We start from the raw sequence: 24911 nt of genomic DNA, 5'->3' as shown, positions 1-24911 counted from the left end.
TTCGGAAAGTGGATAGTCCGCTTGTTCTCGTCTAAACGGGGGATGCGCGGCGGCAAATAAAATCCATCAACTTGTCAGTTCGGTCGATGGACGCGCATCTCGTTCTTCGTGACCGAACGTTCCTCGGGAAAGATTGACGTCGCTCTCCGGTGTTATCGTCCCGGGTAGAAACACGAACGCAATGTCAATTCGAGTCTGATATCGATCCTGTGCATTATAACTACGGTGACTATATTCTTTTGGAGAAAATAAAGGACAAATCGGAAATTGTTTCGTAATAAAAAAAAGCAGGTTGCGTTTATTTTTGTTTCACTAAAACTGAAAAGGCTTATAACATTTATTATAAAATATAATAGACAACGTCAATAAATTATTGGTTTATTATTGGCAATAATAAACAACACAACGTTTTAAGCAATCGTATTATTACTTAAAAATAATTTAATTTTGATATTTTTCACAAGAATGAACTTTTTTTAATAAATCGGGTTTGTATTTTAAAAATTCATAAAACTCTATACACGTCATGTCGAAGTTGCATTTGGTACAAGTACACGCTTCCAATGTTTCGACTTTTAATTTGGTTTTGTCAATGGTCCACATATTATTCACTAACGAAAATACCCGTTCAGTGGCGGGGGCACTACACCCGGGGAGACGGAAACAAAATTCGACGATTTTACTATTTCAATTCACAAAATAAAGGACAAAATGACCATTTTAGAAAAAAAATAAATCTAAAGGACAGAGCAGTGAAAGAAAGGATTGTCCTCTTAAATAAAGGACGTATGGTCACCGTTAATTATAACGGATAGATAGCATATGTACATATATATATATATTTTAGGTATTTAATATATATGTATTTATAATTAATACAAATTATTTTATTAATCTTCTCGCGGTACCTTTACATTTTCAGGCTCCTCAAATGGTCACAGTCCGGTTCTAAATCTCTCAAAAACAGCGGGAAGCGGAAGTGTGGGCGAGCAATCCGGAAGCGAGGCGGGCGCGTCGCATCGTTCTCAAGATGACGAGGAGGAGGACGATAATCTATCGGAGGACCTCGAGGATGACAACGAAAAGGACGAAGGTATATTTTTAATTTTATTCACGAGAGGGTCGATTCATTCGCGAAGCGTGTGACAGCAACGCGATCCGCGTTGCCAAATACTTATATCTCTGATAAAGCGATGGGTTCGAAAAAGATCGTTCGCCTCGCAATCAATTAAAACGCGCTCTCTCGCTTTTGACGTTCGACGAAAGTCGAAAGGACGATTTCGATTCGAAAAACAGAAAAGGGAAGAAAAAGAGAATGTGAGAGGATTCGTGCTCGTGAAATAATTATATCGATTTTGCCGGACACGCCGCGTTTAAAGACGAGTTCTTCTAGACGGCTGGCGGGTCAGGCCCTCTCATCCATCATCTCTACCGAGAAAGCGCGAGGGACGCTTCGGGATTCGTCCTTCCATCGTGCTTTGAGAAACACGTCGCAGCGGTTGCCAAGTTGCATGTAAATCGAAGCGTCGTTAATTGCCTCGAGCAAATTAACGCGAGATAGTAATATTTAATAGAAAGATTAAATGTGTGTAATTATTACTTCTTAATGAATTTATCGCGGATACGTTCGTGTGTGCTCTGCGATATGCGGAACGATTTTATTTTCTTCTTCAGCAGTGTTCTCTAAAATGCGCGGTATCCGCGCGAGAAGCGTCACTGATCGGCGCAAAGCGATCATTAGACTCGCATCTTTGGTATTTAGTTTCATTTTTTCTAATGAAAGATGGATCGAGAGATAAAATCTTCGTCCGAGCTTCGTCTCGCTATCTCACCTTGCCCTGTTCCGGCGTTCCGACTCACCGAAGCATCATAATCGTTTTGATTTCTAATCGACTCGACCATTGTCGCGTCGGCATGTTAATTGGCCGGTCCAATTAATGAATCCGTAGGATCGCTTGTAAAGTCGCGTATCCGTGGATCCGTTTCACGAACGCGTTTCCTGTGGAAAGGAGAGAGAAAGGAACATTTGAGAGAGGATGCGTTCGATCATCTCGCGTTGTCTTAATTAATTTTGTTCCTTTAGAGCTGCGATTTAATACATCGAGCGATCGAATCGTTAAGAGAAGGCGAGTCTCGCGCGATCGCATTCGCGGATTCCCGTCTCGACGGTGATTTATCAATGAATCCGGACATTGCTTTCTCAATGCCGTAAAATTCACAGAAATCGTCAGATTATTCGCCATTCGCTCTTCATGCTGCGAAGAGGCTGGCTGGCTGGCTGACAAGTGGATCGGAAAATATCGGGGACCGCCGCGCGCTCGCAAAATTAGGGGACCCCGTGTATATTCCCTTCCCCTCGAATTAGTAGGCTCTTAAATTCCGCGAAAGGCGCGAGTTAGACGTATAAATTCCGGCGCAATCCGTGTACGACGAGGAGGGTGAGGGGGAGGGGGAGAAGGGATTAAATCTGTCTCTCGCAGCGTGTCGTACGCAACATGAATATCATCCTACCTGCGGAGTGCTCACGGATGATCTAAGTAGAACCCCATCGAACGCCCGTGGGAGTGTACACGCCCGTGGAATGCAGTTCTGATTTAATGAGACGCGGCCACTATCTCTCCCGCTCTCATTCTCGGAATCGGATTTACCGCAATTTCTCCTCCATTTTTAGCATCTGGTAATTCTCGATCGAGTCCAAGCCCGATTGTTCCGCTATAAATAGAGATAAATTGTTTCTTTCTCAAATCTTGAGCGATACATCTTTACGACTTACGTTCGTGGATAATTTTTCCCGATTGCTTACCGCTTTTTTCATCGCGGTGGTCCCATCGCGCTGTCGTCGAGAGTAAGAGATTCGAAGGGCTAAGGACAAATTCACGCGCCTTCGCGGCGAAGAGATTCCGAGAGACTCATTCCCTCTCTCCTGATAATTGTAATGGACCGCGGCGGAAGATACATGCGCTCGGGATGCGCTGAAAAAAAGGAGAGGAAATGAGGATCGAGGTGCGCGAGGTTTTAAATGGACGCGGGGGGGGGGAGGGGGACCGAAAGGAAAGGAGACGCGACGCGCTTCCCTATCAAAAGACGCCGGCCAACATCGAAGACGCGCGCCGAGCATTAAATCGGCCAATGGCAATAAGTAACCGCGATTACCGAGTGGCGTTGTAGGTGCGCGCAGATAATTAAAAGACGATACAATAAACCACGTATCACCAGCCGTAAAGCAGCCGGACCGCTAAAACCTACGGTGCGGGCCGGTCTGTTCCGCGAGCGATCACTTAAGTCTGGGAAACCCACGCAGACATCTTGTCTCATCGCCACTCTCTCTCTCTCTCTCTTCGGCCTCTTCGGCAATAACCATAAGGCATCCTTTATTCCGGCGCGCGATTCCGCCGGATTCTTCTCGCTGATCTTAAAATACGGCGACTACATATACAACGGCAGAATGTCAATGTTTCAAGTAGAGCATGTTTCCACAAAGCGCCTAGTTTTTTTTTATCTATTCTTTCAGTTATCAAGAAGACATATATATATATATATGCACACACAGAGTGTTGAAACCATTCAATATTTAGATAGGACACACCATACTGAGTAAAAAAATCTTAGTAAACATAGGTCGAAAGTTCAACCGTTTCTGAAATATAAACATTATTGTATGTTAGCATCATGATTGACTTACTACGTGTCGCATGCGATGAATATATATATATATATATATATATATATATATATATTTCAGTGTTTATAAACCGCGTTGTGAATGTCCTCATTCAATTTACATACCTATAACAACATATGGTACTTTATAACAAAAGATTTCACCGGCAATCAGTCAGTTGTCATCAACCGGCGATTGCGGATCTGTAAGAAGATGCCAAACGTGTATGGAAATGAAAGGAGGACATGTGCAACACCTTCTGTAAATATCGAAATAAAAATTTAGACAGATTATCTTCTATTCAATATAAATATTGAATGGTTTTTTTTGAATACCCTGCATATAGTATAATATATTGATAGTTCCATTATTAGGGAGAATATTTTAAGTTTGGAATTTATTTTGCTGCAAATTTTTTAAAGCAATTTTTTAGCGATATGAGAAATCTGTAGACATTTCATCGTAGCTTGTAAGAATAATTTTATATATAATAATCGAATAAGAGCTGTAAGTTATATTGCAAAATCATCGATAATGATATTTCGTTGCTTTCCTCGATATTTCATAGCGAGATGCTAAACAGATCGGCCGAGACGCGACTAATCGTCCGAGGAACGCCGTGTAGCGTTCAATCGGTGAATTTAATTCGCCCGTGTTGACGTTAAATCAAAAAGTGGCGAAGGGTAACAAGTAGTCGTCGCGAGATTACGACTCCGAGACACGCACGCGATATAAGTCTCGCACGTCGGGAGGGGCCTGCCCTTCCCTTACGTCGGATGTTGTTCGACGTTCATTGCGGCGAATTTATCATTGACGTTTTGCTCTCAACAACGCGGCGGGGAAAGAATCTCACGCGAAATAAGTTCGGCGCTTTTTACAGAATAGACGGCATTTATTTATCGCCGGCGAGCGTTTCTCGCAGACGGCCTCTCGTTCTTCTTCGCCGAAGATTCTTCTCGGGCGGAAATGAGATGAGAAATCTTGCTTTTCAGATTTGTCGGACGTGCCGGAGAATCTGCCGTTGCCGGCACCGGGCTCGGAAAGTCCACCCCAGGCCCTCAACTACTCGCAGATAGCCTCGGCGGCGGTCGCCGTGTCTCAGAGCGCCCAGGATCCCTCGGTCTCGAGTACGGAGACCCTGCTAAGGAATATCCAGGGCCTGCTCAAGGTCGCGGCCGACAACGCGAGGCAGCAGGAGAGGCAAATCAACTACGAGAAAGGTCAGTGGCAGGGCTTTCTTAAGACACTTGAGGGCGCTCTCCACAATTTTATTATCTTCCAGCTCTCCCAGAACCACATTAAGAGGCATTAGTCCCTATCCCGAGGCCCACTGCTCCTCCCCCCCCCCCCCTCCCGAGTTCCTCTCCGCACTCCCTGCTCTTTATTTCACGGCCTCGTCTATCGCATCTCTTCCTCCTTACCCTTCAACTTTTGTCTTGTTTGCATCGCGCTAAGATGCTGAACACGCGAAATGGAGATAGTAATGTGCGTAATCGGGGAGAGCTGGACATCCGAACGCGAGACTCGTAGGATAAAAACGCGAAGACAAGTATCGGTGGATGACGTATGTAATTTTGTTTTTTTATCTTGATGTTTAACTTTAGTGTACGCGTCGATACTCGATGCTTCTCCTCGCGCAGAAAGCATATATACAACGTAAGATAGTAATTCGAAATGCATATTTATTATTGCAAAATTCTAGAGTCAATAAAACGAGCGTCCCCCCCTTTGTGAGTGGCAACTGTCGAAAGTGATTCATGCAAATGAAATATTTTGCGCAAGAAACGATCTGACCTTCCCTGGTGAAATATCGCTCGTAAAAAAAAAAAAAAAAAAGTGTTCGGTGCATCGCAAAGACGAGGTGCCGTTCGCGAGCGTGCGAGCGACTCGGAAGATAAATTTAAATGTCGTTGTCGCGTAGATAGAGTCTGTACCGTAGATTACGATAAACGTAGGCAAGGCCCATTAAGAACGAGTCGGTGCGGCGTGAGATGACGTACAGTATACGACTTCTTTCTCATTAACGGCGCGTGATAAATAACGCCGGCGTCATTATTAAATATCCTCGTCGCGAGATCGTCTCAGGACGATCTTCGCGCGAGAAAAAGCGAGGGTCCGACGTAAGAAACGGCGAGTAGTCGTCTCTCACGCGTCGAGGTTTCTTCGTCGCTGAGATGGAATTAGTAACTCTATGATAAAACAGATATTTCCATGTAAATCATCGAGTCGTTTATTAAATATCGATCGAAAAATATCATCACGGTTTAATTGTGACAAAAAAATCTCATTATGATGGCAACGATGATAACGCGTATCCAGCGATCTGTGTCCATGTACCTCTTATATGTCATTAGATATAAACTAGTTGCCATTATAGTTGTTAATTGTTGCGATAATTCTATTGTCTAAGCTTCGTTGCGAAATATAAAGGACGAGGTATATCGTCGGATAATCGCTGATTCATGAACGTCTCGTAGATGCAATTATTTGAAGCTGATTTTTATAGCCGAGCGATCGCAGTTCCTCGACGTAATATCGGCGAATCGTGCGCCAAGAGAGCGGAAAGAATATGCTTGAGATGTTTTCACACGAAATCCATTTTTGCGGCAACTCGTCCGCGAACTGTCATCGATCGGCTATATCCGCTTCCGTTTTCGCAACACGCCATCTTCGATCGTTACAAAGTTTCATATTCATATCGCGGTGTTAGCGTCGAATTATCTGTGACCTAGAAGATCTGAGATATAAATGTCATTTAGCATATAATTATAAACATATATTAAATATAAATGACATTTGGCGTTTTTCTAGATACGCACGCACGCACACACACACACACACACACACACACACACACACACACACACACACACATGATTCTCTTTTAAAATTATAATCCTTTTAAGCGACACTTTATACGTTATAAAATGGAATAAAATTGCCACATTTAGCGCCGAATGTAGTCTCCGAGTTCCAAGCGCGCACATCAGTGATTCTCGGATCGGCCGAGAAAGACTGGCCGACGACGATGTATCGCAATCTTCAGCGAAACGGGCGGGCTCTCGATTGTACAAGCGTGTTCCTTATCTGCGTTTTCGCAGGTTTTAAGCGGCGGATCCCCATAAACGCGCGTCCGATATCCGGTGTCGGAGTCGCGCGTCCCAGCGGCGCGTTTAATAAATTCCATGCGAAACGTAACCACGGGACTTTAATTACCCATTAGCCGATACAAAGTGTCATTTTCATGGTCGTTAACTAATGCGTTTGCCGGCATTAACGTTAGGAATGCGTCGGGCATCGCGACTTCGGCATTGGCGGCGGCGGTTAAGCAGCTTCCCGTAGTTGCACGTGTGCGTGGATTCGCAGGGGAGTAGATTCCTGAGGGGCGACACAGATAGAGAGAGAGAGAGAGAGAGAGAGAGAGAGAGAGAGAGAGAGAGAGAGAGAGATACGATAAAAAGAAATCGACGATTCGCTTCCCATGGCCGATGGCCCCCTCGCCGCTCGCCGCCAACCTCGCGACTTAACGAACAGTCTTCGACGACTGTGCCTTTTTCGTGCTGCGAAGTACACGAGCACGACTCGCTTGCATAATTCGTGCCTTTCCTTTGGCGTTCCCGACGTCCCGCTAACGACATCGTGAATTCCCATTAAATCGCGCGACACCTGCGAGCAAGTTGTAACGACGAACGGAAGAATCCTTAATATTATGACAATGCGTACTTTTTTGTTATTCACACGGTTTTCGATTTGATATATTATCAATGTCACTCGCCAAGATATTTTAACCGGATTATTTATCAGTAGTCCATGATTCATTGATCGCGCGATATCAACATCGGGAGACCTCGTTTCCCGTTCCACGCTCGGTAAGCACGCGGACTTTAATAAGAAGGGACGCGCTCTCGATCGGGCGATCGAAGAATCGACTCGGGGGCACGTGAACGCTAACGAATTCATTTGGCGCACGTTGTGACGTTAAGCTCGGAATATGTAGCACGATGCTTATTGTTGATCCGGATTCCGCGTGCGCGACGCAGAGATGTCAGTGCGAGTCGATTGACAGGCCGGATGAGAAAAGGGAGATTGGTGGGGGCGGATAAAGGGCGCTGCTGCGGTATGGAGGAAGGGAAGAGAAAAAAAAAGAACGTGACGTGGCGGGCAACCAACGACGACGATGACGACGACGACGACGACGACGACGACGACGATGACGATGACAACGACGACGACGACGATGAGGACGATGAGGACGATGGGACGGGGAGGGAAGTAATCGGAAAGAGAGTAAGAGAGGTCCGATTTAATACTCGAACGAGCAGCTCGTTTTACACCAGATGGTTTTACATACGGCCACTATCGTGTTACCAACCTTCAGCCGTATGGGTGCATTCGTATCTCCGTCGGCACGAGATCCGGGCGCCTCCTTCGTGCATCGCGCTCGTATGCTCGCGCACACGTATACGCGCGAATGCGCAGGCACGTATATACATAGTATTTGCTCGTCGGTTTTAAGCCAATCCGGTGGAGAGATGATGCCTTCGATGAGGGAATATTGTCGATATTACTCGTTCTTTTTTTCCTCCGTCTCTAACGCGAGCGGATTGCTTTTACCGTAGAGACGGGATTGAGGACTGTCGACGTTGTTGCCCTAAAAAGAGCGAGTTACCATCGTGGCGCTCTCGCAAGCATGTCGAAGATCTGAAAGCGTTTATTTATCCTCTCCCGTCGTCGCGCCTCGACTCGAGTTTCGTAAACGCGCTAATGCACCGTGAGACACCGTACGAAGATTTTTATGCACGCGACACGGGGAGAGTAGCGCGAACACCCAGAACACGCTTCGAAGATCGCGACGATCTCATTACGAAGACGCTCGTCCGAGCGTTACGCGTTATGCTTTAATGTCAGCGGAATAGCACGGGATTGAATGCTCGATTGAATAAGCTCGAAGATAATCACATGCAGATAATTTTCCAGATGAATGATTAAAAAAAGGGACCGTAAAGAGATGGTTGATTTAATATATTGTATTTCTCTGCGGCTGTCGATCGTATTCCATAATTTTTGTTGAAATTATAATGAAATCTGTGTGCGTCGATTAAAACTCTTGGGAAGCACAGTCTCACTGTAGTTTAACGCGTGTCGTTTCCCTTTCAATCGGAAAAAATTTAAAAAAAAAACGACAATTGTGTTCAACCCGCCTGTTCTTATCAAAGATGCGCGCTATTCTCATTTATCGTTCAAATATTTGCTCGTTACGGGCGAGGCGAGTACACTCTCGGAGCCAAGATAGAGAGTTTCGTGAGAAGGAGAGGAGATCATCCCCCTCGCGCCGCTGGTAAGTTACATGCCGCACGAGGGACAATATGAGCTTGCCGAGAGATCCTGGCGAGGAGCCAGCCAGCGAGCGCGGCGGCAGCGAGGCTACTATCTTCGATCCTCGACGAGATAAGGGAAGCGTAGGAAGCGGGATTATGTGTGTCCGGCGCGCGGGCCCCACCGGTCCCCGGTTAAAGGGCTCCACTCGAACGCGGAATATAAAGAGGGGATTGAGTTGTAGCCGCGAGTGGAGGATCTTATGTAGATTCCTTGTAGATCGTGCACCCGATTCGATCGCGATCGGCTCTGTGTGTCCGGTACCGGGTTAATTAAAATTGTAAGAGCCCCACAACGTCTCTTTCTCCTTCTCTTCGGAACTCTTCCTCTGCCACCTTTGTTTCTCTCTCTCTCTCTCTCTCTCTCTCCGTTCACCCTATTCTTCGCTATTTTCCTCGTCTCCTCGCTTTCTTTATATCTCTTTTGCGACTTTTTTTCCTCCATCTTCCTCCTCTTTTTCATCTTCGTTCCGTGCACCACGGTGGCTGCTGAGCGCGGCAACCGCATCTCGCTACATAAAATCCTGCGATTTTTGGCCGTCGCTGCTTGGGAGGCTCCGTTCACGTGAAATCCTATTACCGCGAGCGACGGTGCGGCACGATGGAGGAGCAGGACGCGACCGCTCGTACCACAGGACTATCGAGTAGGTATCCGCGTTACGAATGAAACGCGAATTACCGACGCCGCTGTCGTGGTACATAGAGATACAAACGAGATGAGATCGCTTTTCGCGCTGATGGGAGCTGCATTGCAATCGAGAACCATTAGAGTCACGCAACCAATATCGTCGATCATAAATCCTTCTGATTATCGATATTACCTTGAGCTTAAAATACCTCAAGGTAAATGTTTAGAGTTGTAAAAAAATTATGGTCGTGTATATTTTATAATAAATTTTAAAAGTTTCCTTTTTCTTTAGAGAAACCATATACTGTTGAATATTAAATATAATATATATATTCGCGCGTTTCTCTCTTTTGCGACCGGAAGCTTCTCCGATAGATGTCTCTTCATCCCTGATAAGACAGGGATGGCGGACGTAAATATCTCGAAGTGCAAACAGAAATATTGATACGAACGTTCCAGACGTCCTCCACCTACCGTAGTACTTTTGAGACGTTCGAGCCGATGGTTGCCTCCTCTCGACTCGCGGTTGAATGCAGACCGATTGATTTACGCTTAACCCTGCCAACCGACGACCCTCCTACCCTCCTCTCTTCCTCGTGCACGAAGGGAGACGTTAGCTTTACCGAAGCTATCTCTATATCGCACGGCTAGCAGCCATTATCGCGCAAATTATGTACGCATACGTGTATCAACGGCACGCTTGTTTTTTCCCTCCCTTCATATCTTTTCCTTTCCCCCCCTCTCTCTCTCTCTCTCTCTCTCTCTCTCTCTCTCTCTCTCTCTCTTGCTCTTCTTATCTTATAAAGAATCAATAGGCAATCGAGAATTCTCATTGTTACTTATTGTTTTTGTTCCATGTACATTACAGGATTAATTTTAATTAATTAATAAAACTAGTCTTTTTCCATAAATGAATGTCGTGTAACAAACATAAATCGAAAAGCGCGAGAAATGATTTACGCAATTCGATAAAGCTGTAAATGGCCGCTTTTATGGCAGTTCGCCGACTTTTATTAGCATCGACTGTTTGCTTTAATTAACGCCGGTATTGTCTTAGATTTAATTAAGAATGAAATCGATTTATTGACCTTCGTTGCGCACAACTCTCTCTCGTACGACCATATCTCGGGGAATCGTTATATAGTGGCGCTTAGCAGGCACTTTTATTGTCCAGTGAGAGAAGCGAGGTAAGCTAATTTTCTCTCAGGTAAAACGAAGAGGAAAATAGCAAACAAAAGGAGCACTTGCGTCGTTCTGAGCACATGTATAGTAGTAAACAATTTAGTTTTCAAATTTTAAACATCACGACGGCGACGTAAGAGATGCTGAGGATACTCGCGTAGAAAAGAATCGGCGAGCCTCTCTCCAAGTCATTAAATATTTTCCGCATGCATTACGTGTATTATATAGATATATATTTACACGCGTATCCAAGAAGAGCGTACGGTGCCAGACCAGAACAACTTCCTTTGCATACATCAATTACGCCTCTCGCGGTTCCCATTATTAGCCGCCTATAATTTATTACTTTCCACCTTAATAAGCATAATAGTTCCCATGCTATTCTTCGTGCCGCTTCGTATAGCCGGCGCCGTCACGTTGGCGTTACTATTTCTAATATATATATATATATATATATATATATATATATATATATATATATATATAATTTAAGAGAAGGCCCTGTATATATAAATAGGCTCGCAATCTCTATCTGTCTATCTCTATCAATCTTGGATGTGAGCTCGTGAAAGAGTTGATCTCTGACTTAGAGACAATCGTTATGCATAGCGCATCGGTCTCCGACGCCGTCAAACAAATATTTAATTATTTCCGGAGCGAAATCGAGATAGGTTCCTGTCAAGAATTCGCGAGAGAATGCAAAAGGTGGCGCAAAGAGAAAGAAAGAGAGAACGATTGGTGAGAATGATCGGTCGACAAGAGGGAATGCTATTGCAAAATTGATCGGCGAGATCGTAACTCTCGTATCCCTTCGTCCTGTATCCACTTGAACTCCCACTTGACCGGGCGGTAACAGAATTGACGAGGAGGATGCCGCGCTTCTTGTTGCATCCGACCAACCCGATCGTGTAGGCTTTTTGGGTATCCTCGGAACTATCCTCCCGTTGCGCGCGACACGATCCTCCGCATCTGCGCTTATAACTCAGAAGTCTGGCCTTAACATGGACTACAAATTGTCGAAGAATGCCTGAACCGTTTATTACACGTCCCTTAACTTGGCGTATTTTTAATCCATTATCAATCATAATTTAATTTCATAAAATCGGTAGCATTTTATTATATCTTTTTTTTCTCATTACGTTATAATAAAATCCAATTACATGGGACATTTGTCTAAAAAAATTAAACATTTTTTTATAATGAGTTGACGTTGTTTCTCAATCGAAATCACGTAAATTCGTTTCTGGACGAATTCGAACACCGAGTTTCCAATGTCCAGAAAGGCGTCTTTAATGAGATTTCTTGGCGTCCAGGTCGCAGTGGGCCCCGTTGTTACCCGTAAATCGCAAGATAAATCGACGAATGCACAAAGAACAACGTACGCGCATGTTCATGGGATATACGCGAGGAGAGAGAAACAGATAGATGTATGCGCGAAAGATATTTCGTACGGGAAAAAGAGAGGAAAGTACAAATGTAAAAATCTCAAAGAACAATACGATGTCGCCGGTCGTGAATGTCGATACGTTCCCACCCGGGGAACCGAGCTGTGGAGAACGTGGTGGATTGTCAATTAAAGAAACAGGAGCAGGAAACCGTGTTCTGTATTCTCAGCATAAGCCACCAACGCAAAAAAGAATGGAGATAGGGCAGAGAAAGGGCGAAAACGGAGAATAAACGATCTGTGGTCTGAAACGCGCACCACCGCGAGAAACCGCTTGAAACAAGCACGGGAGGTGTAGAAGATAGTGGAAGGAGGCCGTAGCAAAGAAGAAGCGGAGAGAAAACGGAGAGAGGAAAGAATTTAAGAGAGAAGGGGCCTAGTGTGCTCTCTCTAGTCAGGCTAATAAATTATGCTTAACACGGGGAACAACTAGTTGATTATTTATTTAACAATAAAAGGACATCGCGCGGCTCCCCTCGTTCCTGGACCGGCCACGCTTCTTCTTGCCGGAGCGTGCAAATAAGTTTCGTTGGCTCCGCCGCGTTCGTTTCGCCACGGATATTTGCGTGTCTGTCTAGCGGGGATATAATTTTATTTTAATGACGTCCTAAATAATATTAAATCCTACCAGCACAAATGGATAAGGAGCTAGCTACAAGTTTCTTTTCAATATGTATTCGTGGATTTATCATATAAGTAACATTAAGCGCTTGATCGAGAAAAATCGCGTTGATTTTAACGAGCCGATTGGATCACTCGCGCTATGAATTTTATCAAATGTTTTTTTCGATCTGTAATCTCGGAAGAGACCTCACCTCGCGAGATACAACGATAAACCGCTCGACGTTCCCTCGACAGAGATGTCACTTAAATTCTCGATTTAACGATCGGGGAGACATCGATCCCGGCGCTCGATTGTCACGTCGCTGTCACCTTGCACATACAACGTCTTGGAATTAAACAACAAACTTTGATTGTACGCGAAGAGTCTTTCTGCGAAAAGAAATCTTTGTCCCCGGTAATTTCGCATCGACGACGATTATAAAACGAAAATTTACGACGAGAAGACGAATGAAGCGAGGAGTACGACCCTTTCTTTCTTTCTCTCTTTCTCTCTCCCTATTTCCTTCCACCTGGTTCGACGACTTTGTTTCACCGTGTGGTGGATTTTATCACCGTCGGTATTTAAGTGTCATCGCGAGAAGAAAGAGAAGGAAGAAGAGGAGGTTCTCTATAGGCTCTCGTGGAGACAGAGAAGCAACACGTTTCCCCTTGGCGCGTCTGTCTTCCCTTCTCGGAACCGTCCCGATTCCGCGCGATAACGATCGAAATTAATTACGCTGCCGGTGGCGTAATTTCAGCGTAATTCTGACGTACACGCACGCGTCGCGTATTATCGCAATTTTCGTACGTATTTCGTAATCAGACGGTCGCACGGGATCGCCGGCGCGGCGACGATCAATTAATTCGCTGCGTTTTCCGCGCAATTAAATTAAAACCACTTCCGGATCGCGCGCGGATAAGATCTCTGGCCTGCGAGACAAAAGAAAATTAATTACAAAGAAAACGTCGCGACGTCAATGTCGACGGGACGCGACGCTGAAAATAAAACACGACGAAGGCGTGATGGCGACGACAGCAGCAGGAACGAGGAAGAACGAGGAAGAAGACGAGGCGAGCCGGATAGGACCGGGATAAAAAGGAGGAACTTGACCTACCGCAGTTTTAATTACCGTTCAATTATATAGTTTGCTTTCGGGTCGTTGCGCGGTTGAATAAAGCGTGTAATTTACCGGCAATAAAAGGGCAGTAGTAACGGCCGCGCGTGAGAGAAGTACAAAGAGACGAGGGAACATTATGTATTGTATATATGTGTCGCGTTTGTGCGTGTGTGTGTCGTTAACGACATCGTTTATTGCCGCGAGGAACGAATATTTTGTTACAGACATTGGACTGCTTTGACTCGCGATGCGATCGAGTCGCGTTTAGAGAGCGAAACGGTCGCACGGAGCACGCGAGGGTACGCTTTATTGCCATCGACTTTTGATAAAAGTACAATATAAAAAGAGGAGCTAGACACGACAGAGAGAGAGAGAGAGAGAGAGAGAGAGAGAGAGAGAGAGAGAGAGAGAGAGAGAGAGAGAGAGAGAGAGAGAGAGCTAGCTTTCGGAGATTGAGCGTTTTGAGATTATCGCGACGTGTGAAAATGTCGTCGGACGCCTCTTTTTCCACGCTGTGACGCGATAATTGGATTTCGAAACGACGCCTCCCCTCGTCAGCTAATGCGTATAATCGCGGATAACGGGTGCGGTAATCCGCGCCTACGATGCTAATTTTCTCGCGCGACATCAGCGAAGGATTAGACGATGAGACGCGGACTTGAGCGTGACGAAACAATAGAGAGAGAAAGAGATAGACAGACATCTCATGCATTAGCTTGTAACCTCTTCTTTCCCAAGTCTCTTTTTTATTCACTTATATGTGTTTAGTTATAATTTAATTCATTTTTTGTACGAGTGCCTTTTTGAATTTAGAAATGTATCAGTTTCATCGTTAGCGGGAAGTGGAATTTATTCGAATCAACTCGATATATACAATATAATTGACTGGTTGTTGGTTGCCCGGCTCATGGCGCGTTCAAAAGAAAATACAACTTCCGACTGTTCATGTTCATAAAGATGGTATCGGCGCGTAGGTGCTGAGTCACTCGTTGATGTCTTATTACATCGGACGGTTATTTACGATCGTATGCAGAGAGAAAGGTAAAGCGTGGAACGAGACGCTGACCATTGCCGACGAGAGCCGAATCCCTTCGACACTTTCTTCGGCACGCGATGTAAAAACTATGATATATGTCAATATATTGACTTTTATTAGTTTCTCATAGTAATTAATTCCTATATATTTTTAAAGGAAGAAACAATTACGAGTGATCTTATTGTGATATTCTGTATTATTAATTTTAGTTAGATTACCTATCTTTTATTATAAATTATAATTGTATTTAAAATATGCAGCGTCATGCTGATAAAGACACGGCGTAATGTTAAATGTGTCATCGATCCATGCGATATCAATAAAATTAATAACGCGAGAAACTACGATATAATTTCAAATTACATCCGCGTCGCGTGTACAGAGGTACTTTTAACATCGCGTTGCATGGCCGCACACATTTATCGACGTTTTAAACGACGCATTCGCATCTGAAAGACACTGCGAGGAATCATCCTCGCGCGTTTGTTTTTCTCCTGCTGTGCCGGCTCTGCGCAACCCGTCGAGATAACGAGCGAACAGTTCTCCGCGCGATGCAACGACAATCTTAATGATAATTTTATACCGGGAATTATTGTCCGGTCATAATAAGCAGACACTCTTCTCTCTTTCTCTCTCTCTCTCGAATAAAGGGCGCGCCTCGAAGTGTCGCCGTTTCGCGTCTCCGTCGTACTCATAATTCGAACGTGTTGCGAAGATGAAGATAGCGGGAGCGAATTCATTAAAACGATTGTTAATTACGGTCTCGAGTGACACGCGGGTTAGGGCCCGTGGAAAGGAAACAGGGCAGCTGTCTCTCGGAGGCGAGATGGGTCCCGCGATTTTACAACTCGTGCCGTTTCCGGCGCACGCGATACGCCAGCGCGCGTAAATTGCCGGACGAGCGTGCGTCAAATCAATAAAACGGAAGGATTAAGAAGGAGCTGTTTCGAGATTCTCGCGTAGAAGATGGGAAACTTTTTATATAAAATCGGTGCGTTGCGTTATCGTAACGGCGAGATCGCCGGTTTGATTAAATTGTAATCGCAGGCGATAATTAAGCGGCGCGTAAGAAAGCGAAAGGTGCGCGCCCTCGTTAAAGGCTATATCTTTTCTCTGGATAGATCGTTAAGGGATTATATTCTTATTCGATAAACTGTGTGCGAGAGAAATCTCTCTCTCTCTCTCTCTTTCTTTGTCTCCTTCCTCGTTCCCGCCGGGGCACCAAAGATTTTACGATGGCGAGCCATTAATGTCTCGCGCTGCCCATAGCATGCACACGCGCGGACGGACAGTCGTAATAATGATAAAGATCCAGCTATGCGGCGGCGAGCCAATCCCTCGTTGTGGAGAAGAGCAAAAGGTGAACATGAAAATGGCCAGTGGCTTTTACGGATTGTATCAGTCGGAGAAATACGCGTATTTTCTTCACCTTTGATTCTCTCTCAACTTTGTCTCGATCTAACATGAAAATCAATAATGTTTGCAGTTATCAATGCGGAAGAATCGAAAATATACGTATCGAGTGTATTTTTTGAGACTTTTTCTAAAGGAATAATTCCTCCATTCTTTCACTCATGCATAGCAAATTATATCGCTGTCTAATTTTCAAAGATAAACTACTCATGAAATATTATTATCATATGCTAAATTATTCAAGAAACTAGCTCTAGTTTCAGTTCGTAACTAAACGCTCGTTGACGTTATCGGTCTAATATCAACACGGTTCTTGGATCGATAAAGTTTGAAGTCCTTGTTCGCGTGTAACTCGAATGTGCAATAATTCCGACGGATATCCCGTAGGATCTATCTTCGAAGGAGGGCGAGAATGGGATTATCTCGAAACGCGAAAACGCTCTTCGGCATATCTTTGAGAGAGAGCTTGGGCGGACAGAACTTTAGGCGTATGTTGCACTCGCAACGAGATTGTTGCGCGGATCCGCACGTCTGTAAGAGTTAATGGAAATCATTTCGATTTTTTTTTGTACCGTTCCGATAGACTTGCCGACTTTGTACCCTTTTATTTTTATTAGCAGAAAATTCATGTTACCGAATTCATTTTCTAAACTTAAACGGAGTAGAAAAATATATTTTATTAGATTAAAAATCACACGGGGGGGGGGGGGGGGGGAATGTAGAGGAAAAATAAGATTTTTCTCGGTTCCGAAACTATTGTGCATAGTAAAGAGATTATAAGATAAATTTGTTAACGCACTTTGAGCAAAGTTCTGTGATAAATCAATTCATGAATTATCATAATTTAAGAAACCAAGATATCTCGACACTTTTTGCGAGGATAATCTTTTTTTGAACGATCCTCGGGAAGCAATAAATCGTGAAACAAAATCGATTTGCCCGACGTTGATTCGCCGTTCGTGCGAAAATAATCGGCGAAGAAGAGGCGCCTCTTCTCCGCCGCTCTCGATAAGACGAGACAGGAACCTTCGATAATCTGCCAATGAAGCTATGGGCAAGAAATCCGACGCCACCTACGTGCACCGGCAGTTTTAGTGCGTACCGAACTCGAAGAGCTAGCTCCGCTGCCATCTAATCCTATTTTCGTTAGATCCGTTAATGGTTAATGGGAGGCAAAGTGGTCAGCGACCGGAACAAGGGCTAAGTCCGTCTTAAATCCCGTAGGAGGAGAGAAACCCTTGTAGCCCTTAGCCAAGGACCGTAATCCGCATGGGATAACTATTGGCTGCGCTGTTGCTTCGCCGAGTCAAACTGTGCCGAGTGCGCGACAAAGTTTTAATTATTATTGACAATCCGGCATTCTGTGTATTCCGAGCGATGAGATACGCTTATATTATCGCGGAAACTCGGAGATTGAATATTTACATGCTCGTTAATACACAATTGGAGCGGTATGTTTTTATATGAATGCATTTATACTAAATTTAATTAAGCTGATTATAATGAGAAATCTGAATTTCGTTTATAACATTATTCGCGCGAAACATGAAGGCTATGAAATATCGTTGGCATCGACAGACAATTAAAGTTCAGCGCATGGAATCTCCCGCGAAGGATTCATGCCCGGAGGACAGGACTAATTCGCCGAGTATATACTTAATCATTATTCGACTGTAATATGTGCAAGGGTAGAAACAACAATATTCTCGTTTCCAGCGAGTCGACACCCCAGCGGGGGTATGATCCGGTCCGCGTCACGCAACGGATCTTCTCGTAGGCAAATAGTGCAACATCGGAATTAATGAGGATTAGGGTGCGAAATTTATGAAATTCCCATCTGCCACGGGCTTTGAGTCCTTTTAGAAATACGATCGCGAGACGCGAAATCGAGATTGCGCGTACAATTCAGATGCACGGGAGAAAAGAGATGTTGTCGTGTAAACTTTGTAGAAGACTCTTATTTAGCGAAAGGGAGACGCGAGACCTTACCCGAGGATATCGCAATGCAAATAAGAGAATACCAGACGCGCGCGATCCCCGGGGCTGTAAATTACCGAAATAATCCGCCGGTTAATTCCTACCCGCGCTTTATTACTGCTCTTGATCCGTTAAAATTAAATTCATAAATACCCGCCAATCTCGCGCTGGTCTCGAGACCTTTTCCCTCCCTATAGTCGCGTCGCCTCGTGTCTCTTTCGTTTGTAAATATTTCGCATCTCTCCGCGCGTCATTCACCCGTGGAAGGTCGTCGCGCCTACACGATGGGTTAGATGTTTCGAGCAGATCGAAAAGAAAAGACTGGTGCTTCGAAGGCGCTCAGCTAGACGCTCGTATACCAAGGAGAGTGAGTTGTATAACACGAAAACTACATTATACTATTCAAACGATTGCAGGCCGCGCCGGGCAAGTTGACATTGTTGTTTCTGAGGGTCGCCCGAGGGCCCTGCGAATATCTTAGCGTTGCGTATAGCTACGTATACGCGAGATATATATATATGTATATACATATTTGTGTGTGTGTGTGTGTGTATACGTGTGCATACACCGCGTCGTGGTACAAGCCCTCGGGGCTTGTGAACGCTACACCGCAGCCTCTCTCTCTCTCTCTCTCTCTCTCTCTCTCTCTCTCTCTCTCTCTCGTCTTCCTGCGACCGTATATACTAATCAATAACCATGAATCGCTCCGGTAACAGTGCCATGCACGTTCCGTTGCACCGTTATTGTTACTACGCGAGTGCTCGCGCCACCGTGAAAATTATTATCGCTAGCGATTCTAGGTCCGCTCGCGATATCGTCCGCCATCCGGCGAGAAAGTCGTAAATCGTGACGAGCGCGGTTCTAGGAAATCTGGCATCCGCCAGGTAGTACAATCAAATGATGGCATATGAGAGAGGTGCATATATGAACGTATATAAAAAATATACCGTATCTATACGCAATAGAAAAGGAAAAGATTATACTGTTTAGTCACGAAAAAATTCCAATATGACGTTACAATAATTTCACTAAAATGTTAATTGTTCTTTTTTATTCTCTATATATGGTATACATCTACATCTTTGCATAATTTGAATGTCGATGCATAAGAAGGATGATCTGGCATCAATTAGCATAGAAATATAATACTAATGTAAAATATACGCCGCGGTCCGTTCGCTGCATATATTTCTTCGTACGTCAGACTCGGAAACAAAATTGACCGACGAACAGTTCTCGTCATTAATTACCATCTATCTGTCGAGGTTAAAGCGGTCTCGCCCGCAGCGGTTGAAGAAGTGCGTACGATCCCAAAATTCTGTTTCGCAAGCGCGTCTGAATACGGCCGCTAAAATTAAAGATATAATTCTCGGTTTATGAGCCGGATCGCGATTAGGGCTCGTCTAATTGACATAAGAATGATAGAACGGGGGCCGGGCTTTTATAAGCAGCGCGGCGTCGGGGTATCATTTCCTTACGAGGAGGAAAGCGTAAAGCGCTTTTCACCACGGCTAATATTAATCCCTGCAATTTTAATGCTCACGACCCCGCAGCCAAATTTCAATAAGGTCGCTCCTCTCCCACGGGCGCGAGGAGCGCCGTGCCGAGATCGCATAATTGATTTCCAGTTTTTTTTTTCTCCATCGCGACAAACTTTTCCAGTCCCTCCCGCCCCCGCGAGATTCGTGCCCTGCTTTGCGCCCCGAGAAGAGAAACGTAAAATCTGCGAAGAGATATTTCGCAGATGGCGTAGCGTCTGTTTCTTGGGAAAGATTAAAATTCCGACTATAATATAATCTCTCCGAACACTCTGAAGAATATATTCCTAGACAAGTTGTATTATACCGGTTAAAAAAGACAATCGTGTTAAAAATTGATTAAAAGCTTTTCTTCTAACACACTCTTCTTTGAAGTATCGTCGAAGAAACAGAGGCGATACTCTTGACAAAGGACGTTTGTCGCTGCACAGATTTGAAAGGCGTTTTGGCGAGTGAGAGAAAGATAAGCGAGCGCGAGCGGGGTAATCGTTAAAGCATTTTGGAATTAAGTCGATCCGGAATAAGCCTCGGGGTGGATGCAAGGGCTGGTGTTTCGTCGACGACGATCTCTAATAAAGTTCAATTATCCCCGGAAACGTTTGAGAGAGAGCGACGGTGGTGGCAAGGGACGACGGGAGGCGGGGGGGGGGGGCAGCAGAATGTAGAAGATACGGGAAAGGGGGTGGAGGGATGGGAGCAGGGTGCCAGGGCCGTCGAGAGAAAGAGAAACCGGGAGAGATGATAATCTAAACGATCGCAAAGTGGGCTGCAGAAACGCGCCGAAATTGGCAATAACAGGGTGGCGAGGGGATAACGGGGGACTAAGAGGAGGGGGGGAGGGGGGAGGGAGGTCAAAACGGGCGGAAGGGGGAAACACAGCGCGCGGCGTATATACCACGGGCTCCGGCGCGAACTTCCTATTCTGGTTAGCATTCAAATTGAATCTTCGTGGCGGCCGGTCGTGAAGAGTTACCGCCGTTAATGGACCTCGCAAACGCTCTCAAATTGCTGGCAGACTGCTGAGACGATGCGGCCCTACCCTAATCTACCGGCTTGATTCTCCGTCAGGTCTCTCTCTCTCTCTCTCTCTCTCTCTCTCTCTCTCTCTCTCTCTCTCTCTCTCTCTCTCTCTCTCTCTCTCTCTCTTTCTCCCTCTGTCTTTCTCGTCTCGCTCCGGTCTGAACGTATGTCGCGAAACTCTTTTTTGGATTCACGACGAGAGCCTGGGTCGTAAAATAATTGCTGCTAATGCGACGGTGTAGCGTGTGTATGTATATCGGCCTGCGAAAGAGTCTTTTAAAAGCTTGCGAAATGTGATAAGCGGATTAAAACGTTGTTTCGAATTTTATTAAACCTCCTCGATGAGGTATGAAAACGTCACGCGTGAGAAATGGAGATAGATGGATATTAGGCACGTTATTCCCTTGAAAGTCTCATTCCTTGTAATTGTCATTTTCAGTATGTCCAATTGTATCCCCCTCGATTCTAATTTATAATAATCTCTCGTGCATGGAACAACGAAAAATTATTTGGATCGTCCGATCGATTGCGAAATGACGTACATTACGAGTTACGTGGCTCATTACCCACCAATGTAATTCGGAAAGCGAGCGAGCCAAAGGTAAAAGAGAGAGAAATAGAGAGAAGGGCGCTCCGTCGCGCGCAAAGAAGCAGCCCCTTTTGCCGCGTTACTTTTCTTTCGTTAAAACGAATTAGCTTGCTTGATTTAAAGCCCGGAAACATTTTATCATGTTACCGTCTGAAAAGTGATTTCGCGCACCCTCCAGCACTAAGAAGCACATATAATTATTCCGAGAGGCTCTGTACTTCGAGACGTCGTTCATACACATTCACGTACTCTCTAATTTTCTCATTTCTATGCTTACTCTTACATCTCAATGCAGTTTTTCCGCAGGAATCACTGAACATTGGTCACTATGTTGCCTCGTGGTAGCGTACAGGTTTCTTAGTGCTGTTCGACGAGTTTCTGGACTCGTCCTAACGACCCTCTAGCAGAGATTCGAAATGGCTAATTTAGCGCGGTGGCTCCCACGGGAACAGGGGAGTTCTGCAAGTCGAAGACAGAGAGGAAAGCGTAGGGAGGGGGGGGGTGGACGCGAAGTAGTACGCGAAACATGGACTAAGTGGGTGGAGGTTGAAGAAGCAGGGAAAGGCGGGATGGAGAGACGGGATCTCCATGTCTTAATATAATTCTATTAGAGGTAACTATGCGAGCCCTGGTCTGCCCATCGACATTGGATTTAATCACGAACTCAGCCAACCGTGCGATATCCTCCCGCAGCACCTCTCGGACGATGGTAGAAGAGTGAGGAGAAAGAGAGAGAGAGAGAGAGAGAGGGAAAAGAGAGATGAGCAGAGGACACTCCTATTGTCAAACTAACCGTTGGCTGTAGCTGATCTTGAAATCCTTCGCATTTTTAAAATTTACGGCTGGAGACTCAGTATCCTTGACAAAGTCTCGAGTAGATGAGATCATTCCTAGTAATTATTCATGGAGGGTAGAGACACTTGGTCGTCTTAAGCATTCTCGCGCAAACTAGGTAACCAAGTAATTAAAACTAACGATAGAGGGGGAGCGAGAGAGTCGAATTGAACGAATGATCGCCCTCTTCTCGTAAGGCGGAGTGCGTGAAAACGTTTAAATAAATTTCCATTATCTTGCGTGTGTTACAGCCGAGCTGAAAATGGACGTTCTACGGGAGCGGGAGGTCAAGGACAGCCTGGAGCGGCAGTTACAAGACGAGCAGAAGGTGCGAGGTGAGTACAGGAATCAATTTTACTTCGTCGAAATCGCGAGAGGTGTGCCCTTACGAAGTTGCACCGAATCGGGATTGCCGGTTTACCGAGTTTACCGAGGTGCCACCTGACCGTCCGCCTCTCTCGCATTTACAGCTTTGAGAAAATTGACTTGGCCGCAACGCACATACACATACCATTAATGACGGCGATTCGCGACACACGGTATAATCCCATCGGGCGTGCATCGAGCGCCTCAAGCGGGTTTTCGAAGCGAGGCTTATATACTCGCCGATAAATCAACTGCGCTTCAAAGTCTCAGCTTGCGTTCGTCCGTCAATTCCGCGTTTATCGTATTATTCTACGTTGGGGATCCTCGACTTAAACCCCGTAACTTTCCTCAACGTTTCCTCAGATTCGCCTCCGACTCGGCGTCTTTTAGTCTAATGGAAGGGAAGCGAGATCGGACCAAAGACCGCGATCGCCTAATCGAGCTCGTATCAGATGTCAAACTGAAACAGAATAGTTACCGCTGCGTAGTCCATTTCCCTTTAATCAGTCATTCGACCCTATGACTTATCGCTACGATTCTCGATCCTTTTCTGCAAATATTATTTAGTAGGATTCTCCCGACATTATTAGTTTACACGTATTTGTATAATTCTACAATATAATTTTGGACTATCATGTTTCCAAATATGAAAATTTTGTGAATTTTATTCAAAAGCCGATCGTGTTGTGGCGCGAGATAAAATATCGAAAACGGACTGATAAAAAGGATATATAGGATTCTCGATTTAATGCCTTGTCTGTAAAATTTCCCAGATAAATTTGAATTTGTGTGAATCACAAGTTGACGGAAGAGTATGCGCATCGTATTATGGAATTACTGTCGCTTTAATCGAAAATTTCAGTCGCTCGTTTTATTTATATTTATTATAGTTTTTCACGAACGCTCATTAAATACGCAGATTTTCAATGCTTCGTGAACGCGAACGTCCGCGCCGGGGATCAAAACTGGATCTTTGGTTCCCGCTCGCAGATATAATATCGCGGATTTTCGAGGCTCGACAATGTCGACGTCTCGTCTGACGTGACAACAATGCGAGACTCGATAAATATGTAAAAGTCGGGAAGAACGCTCGCGCCATATTCGTGGCTTTACGAAACGCGACGTGCTATTCTATTCAAGAATAATGAATGAAATGGTCTCTCGGTAAAAACTGGCGTAACCACACCTGAGAAAAAAAAAATGCAATTAAAATATTGCTCGCAGCGCGAAATGTACGTGATAATAAATTCAATAGTCATAAGAAGATGTCGTAAATCGAAATATTCAATTATGCAGCATTTCTTCAGATATTGTTGTTTAAAATGATTCGCACAAAGTTGAAATTTTCGATAAACGCGAGACGAACGTATAGACGCGAATGAGTTTCGGTCGATTCTCAGGAAAAACGACTCGGTGAGGCCAGGCCCTCGCGGTAACACGAGCCTGTGACAACAGCAGTCCATTAGTCAACCAGCTCGGTGTCAATACATGAATATGACAGCCAGTCTCACGGAATATCCTATCCATCCTCTTTCTCTCTTTCTCTCCCTCATCTTCTTTCCCCTATTGCTTCGTCCTTCCGACCGTAACGTCAAGCGAAACCATTACTCGCCCTATGATATCGCAAATATAGTAAATAGTCTTGCCCGCATTGTGCGCCCTATCGATAACTTTATCCGTGCGAGCGATGTATGCGTTCTCAGCGCATGTTTCGCACGCGTACGACGTTACGTTATCACTTAAACAGCGATGTTGAGATCCCGTGTGTGTCGTCATTGATATCGTCAAAGGTAATGTATCGATTCCGCATCGGAGATACCGAGCGGCGTGTTAGAACAGGAATTTCCTCGTAAAAAATAATAGTTCGTTAAGAAGCCCCCGGTGTAATTTCGTCTGTGTTGAGGGCGGATCTCGTGGCGGTCGCGAGAAGACGTAAGGCGATACATAATTTCGTGCGTAGCTGCTCGCGCGGCTCGCAGGATTCTAAGATGATTGATGACCGGCCAGTCCCACGGATATTTACGCAGGCACTTGGTAAGACTTCCTCCTCTCATTCGACTAATGACCGCCTTGTAAGAGATACCGTGTCAACCTTTACCGTTCGCCGCGTACGGCCGGCGACGACGA

General features: G+C 45.0%; 1 protein-coding gene across 8 annotated transcripts in view; it reads left to right on the top strand.

Moving 5' to 3' along the window:
* Dac (dachshund family transcription factor) overlaps window positions 1–24911 on the top strand; it is a 183995-nt gene that overhangs the window by 116524 nt on the left and 42560 nt on the right. For all 8 annotated transcript variants that reach the window (XR_011447963.1, XM_070308748.1, XM_070308739.1 and 5 more), the window contains 3 exons: window positions 923–1093; window positions 4654–4881; window positions 22670–22753. Coding sequence is in view for 7 of the 8 variants with exons in the window: in XM_070308748.1 (XP_070164849.1) it covers window positions 923–1093; window positions 4654–4881; window positions 22670–22753 (483 nt within the window). In the remaining variant the exon portion in view is untranslated. The remainder of the gene's footprint in view (window positions 1–922; window positions 1094–4653; window positions 4882–22669; window positions 22754–24911) is intronic.

Source organism: Polyergus mexicanus, unplaced genomic scaffold, assembly GCF_030449975.1.
Source record: "Polyergus mexicanus isolate NDT 795.1 unplaced genomic scaffold, iyPolMexi1.0 SCAF_2, whole genome shotgun sequence".
Classification (NCBI taxonomy): Eukaryota; Metazoa; Arthropoda; class Insecta; order Hymenoptera; family Formicidae; genus Polyergus; species Polyergus mexicanus.
This window is presented reverse-complemented; position numbering and strand designations above follow the sequence as displayed.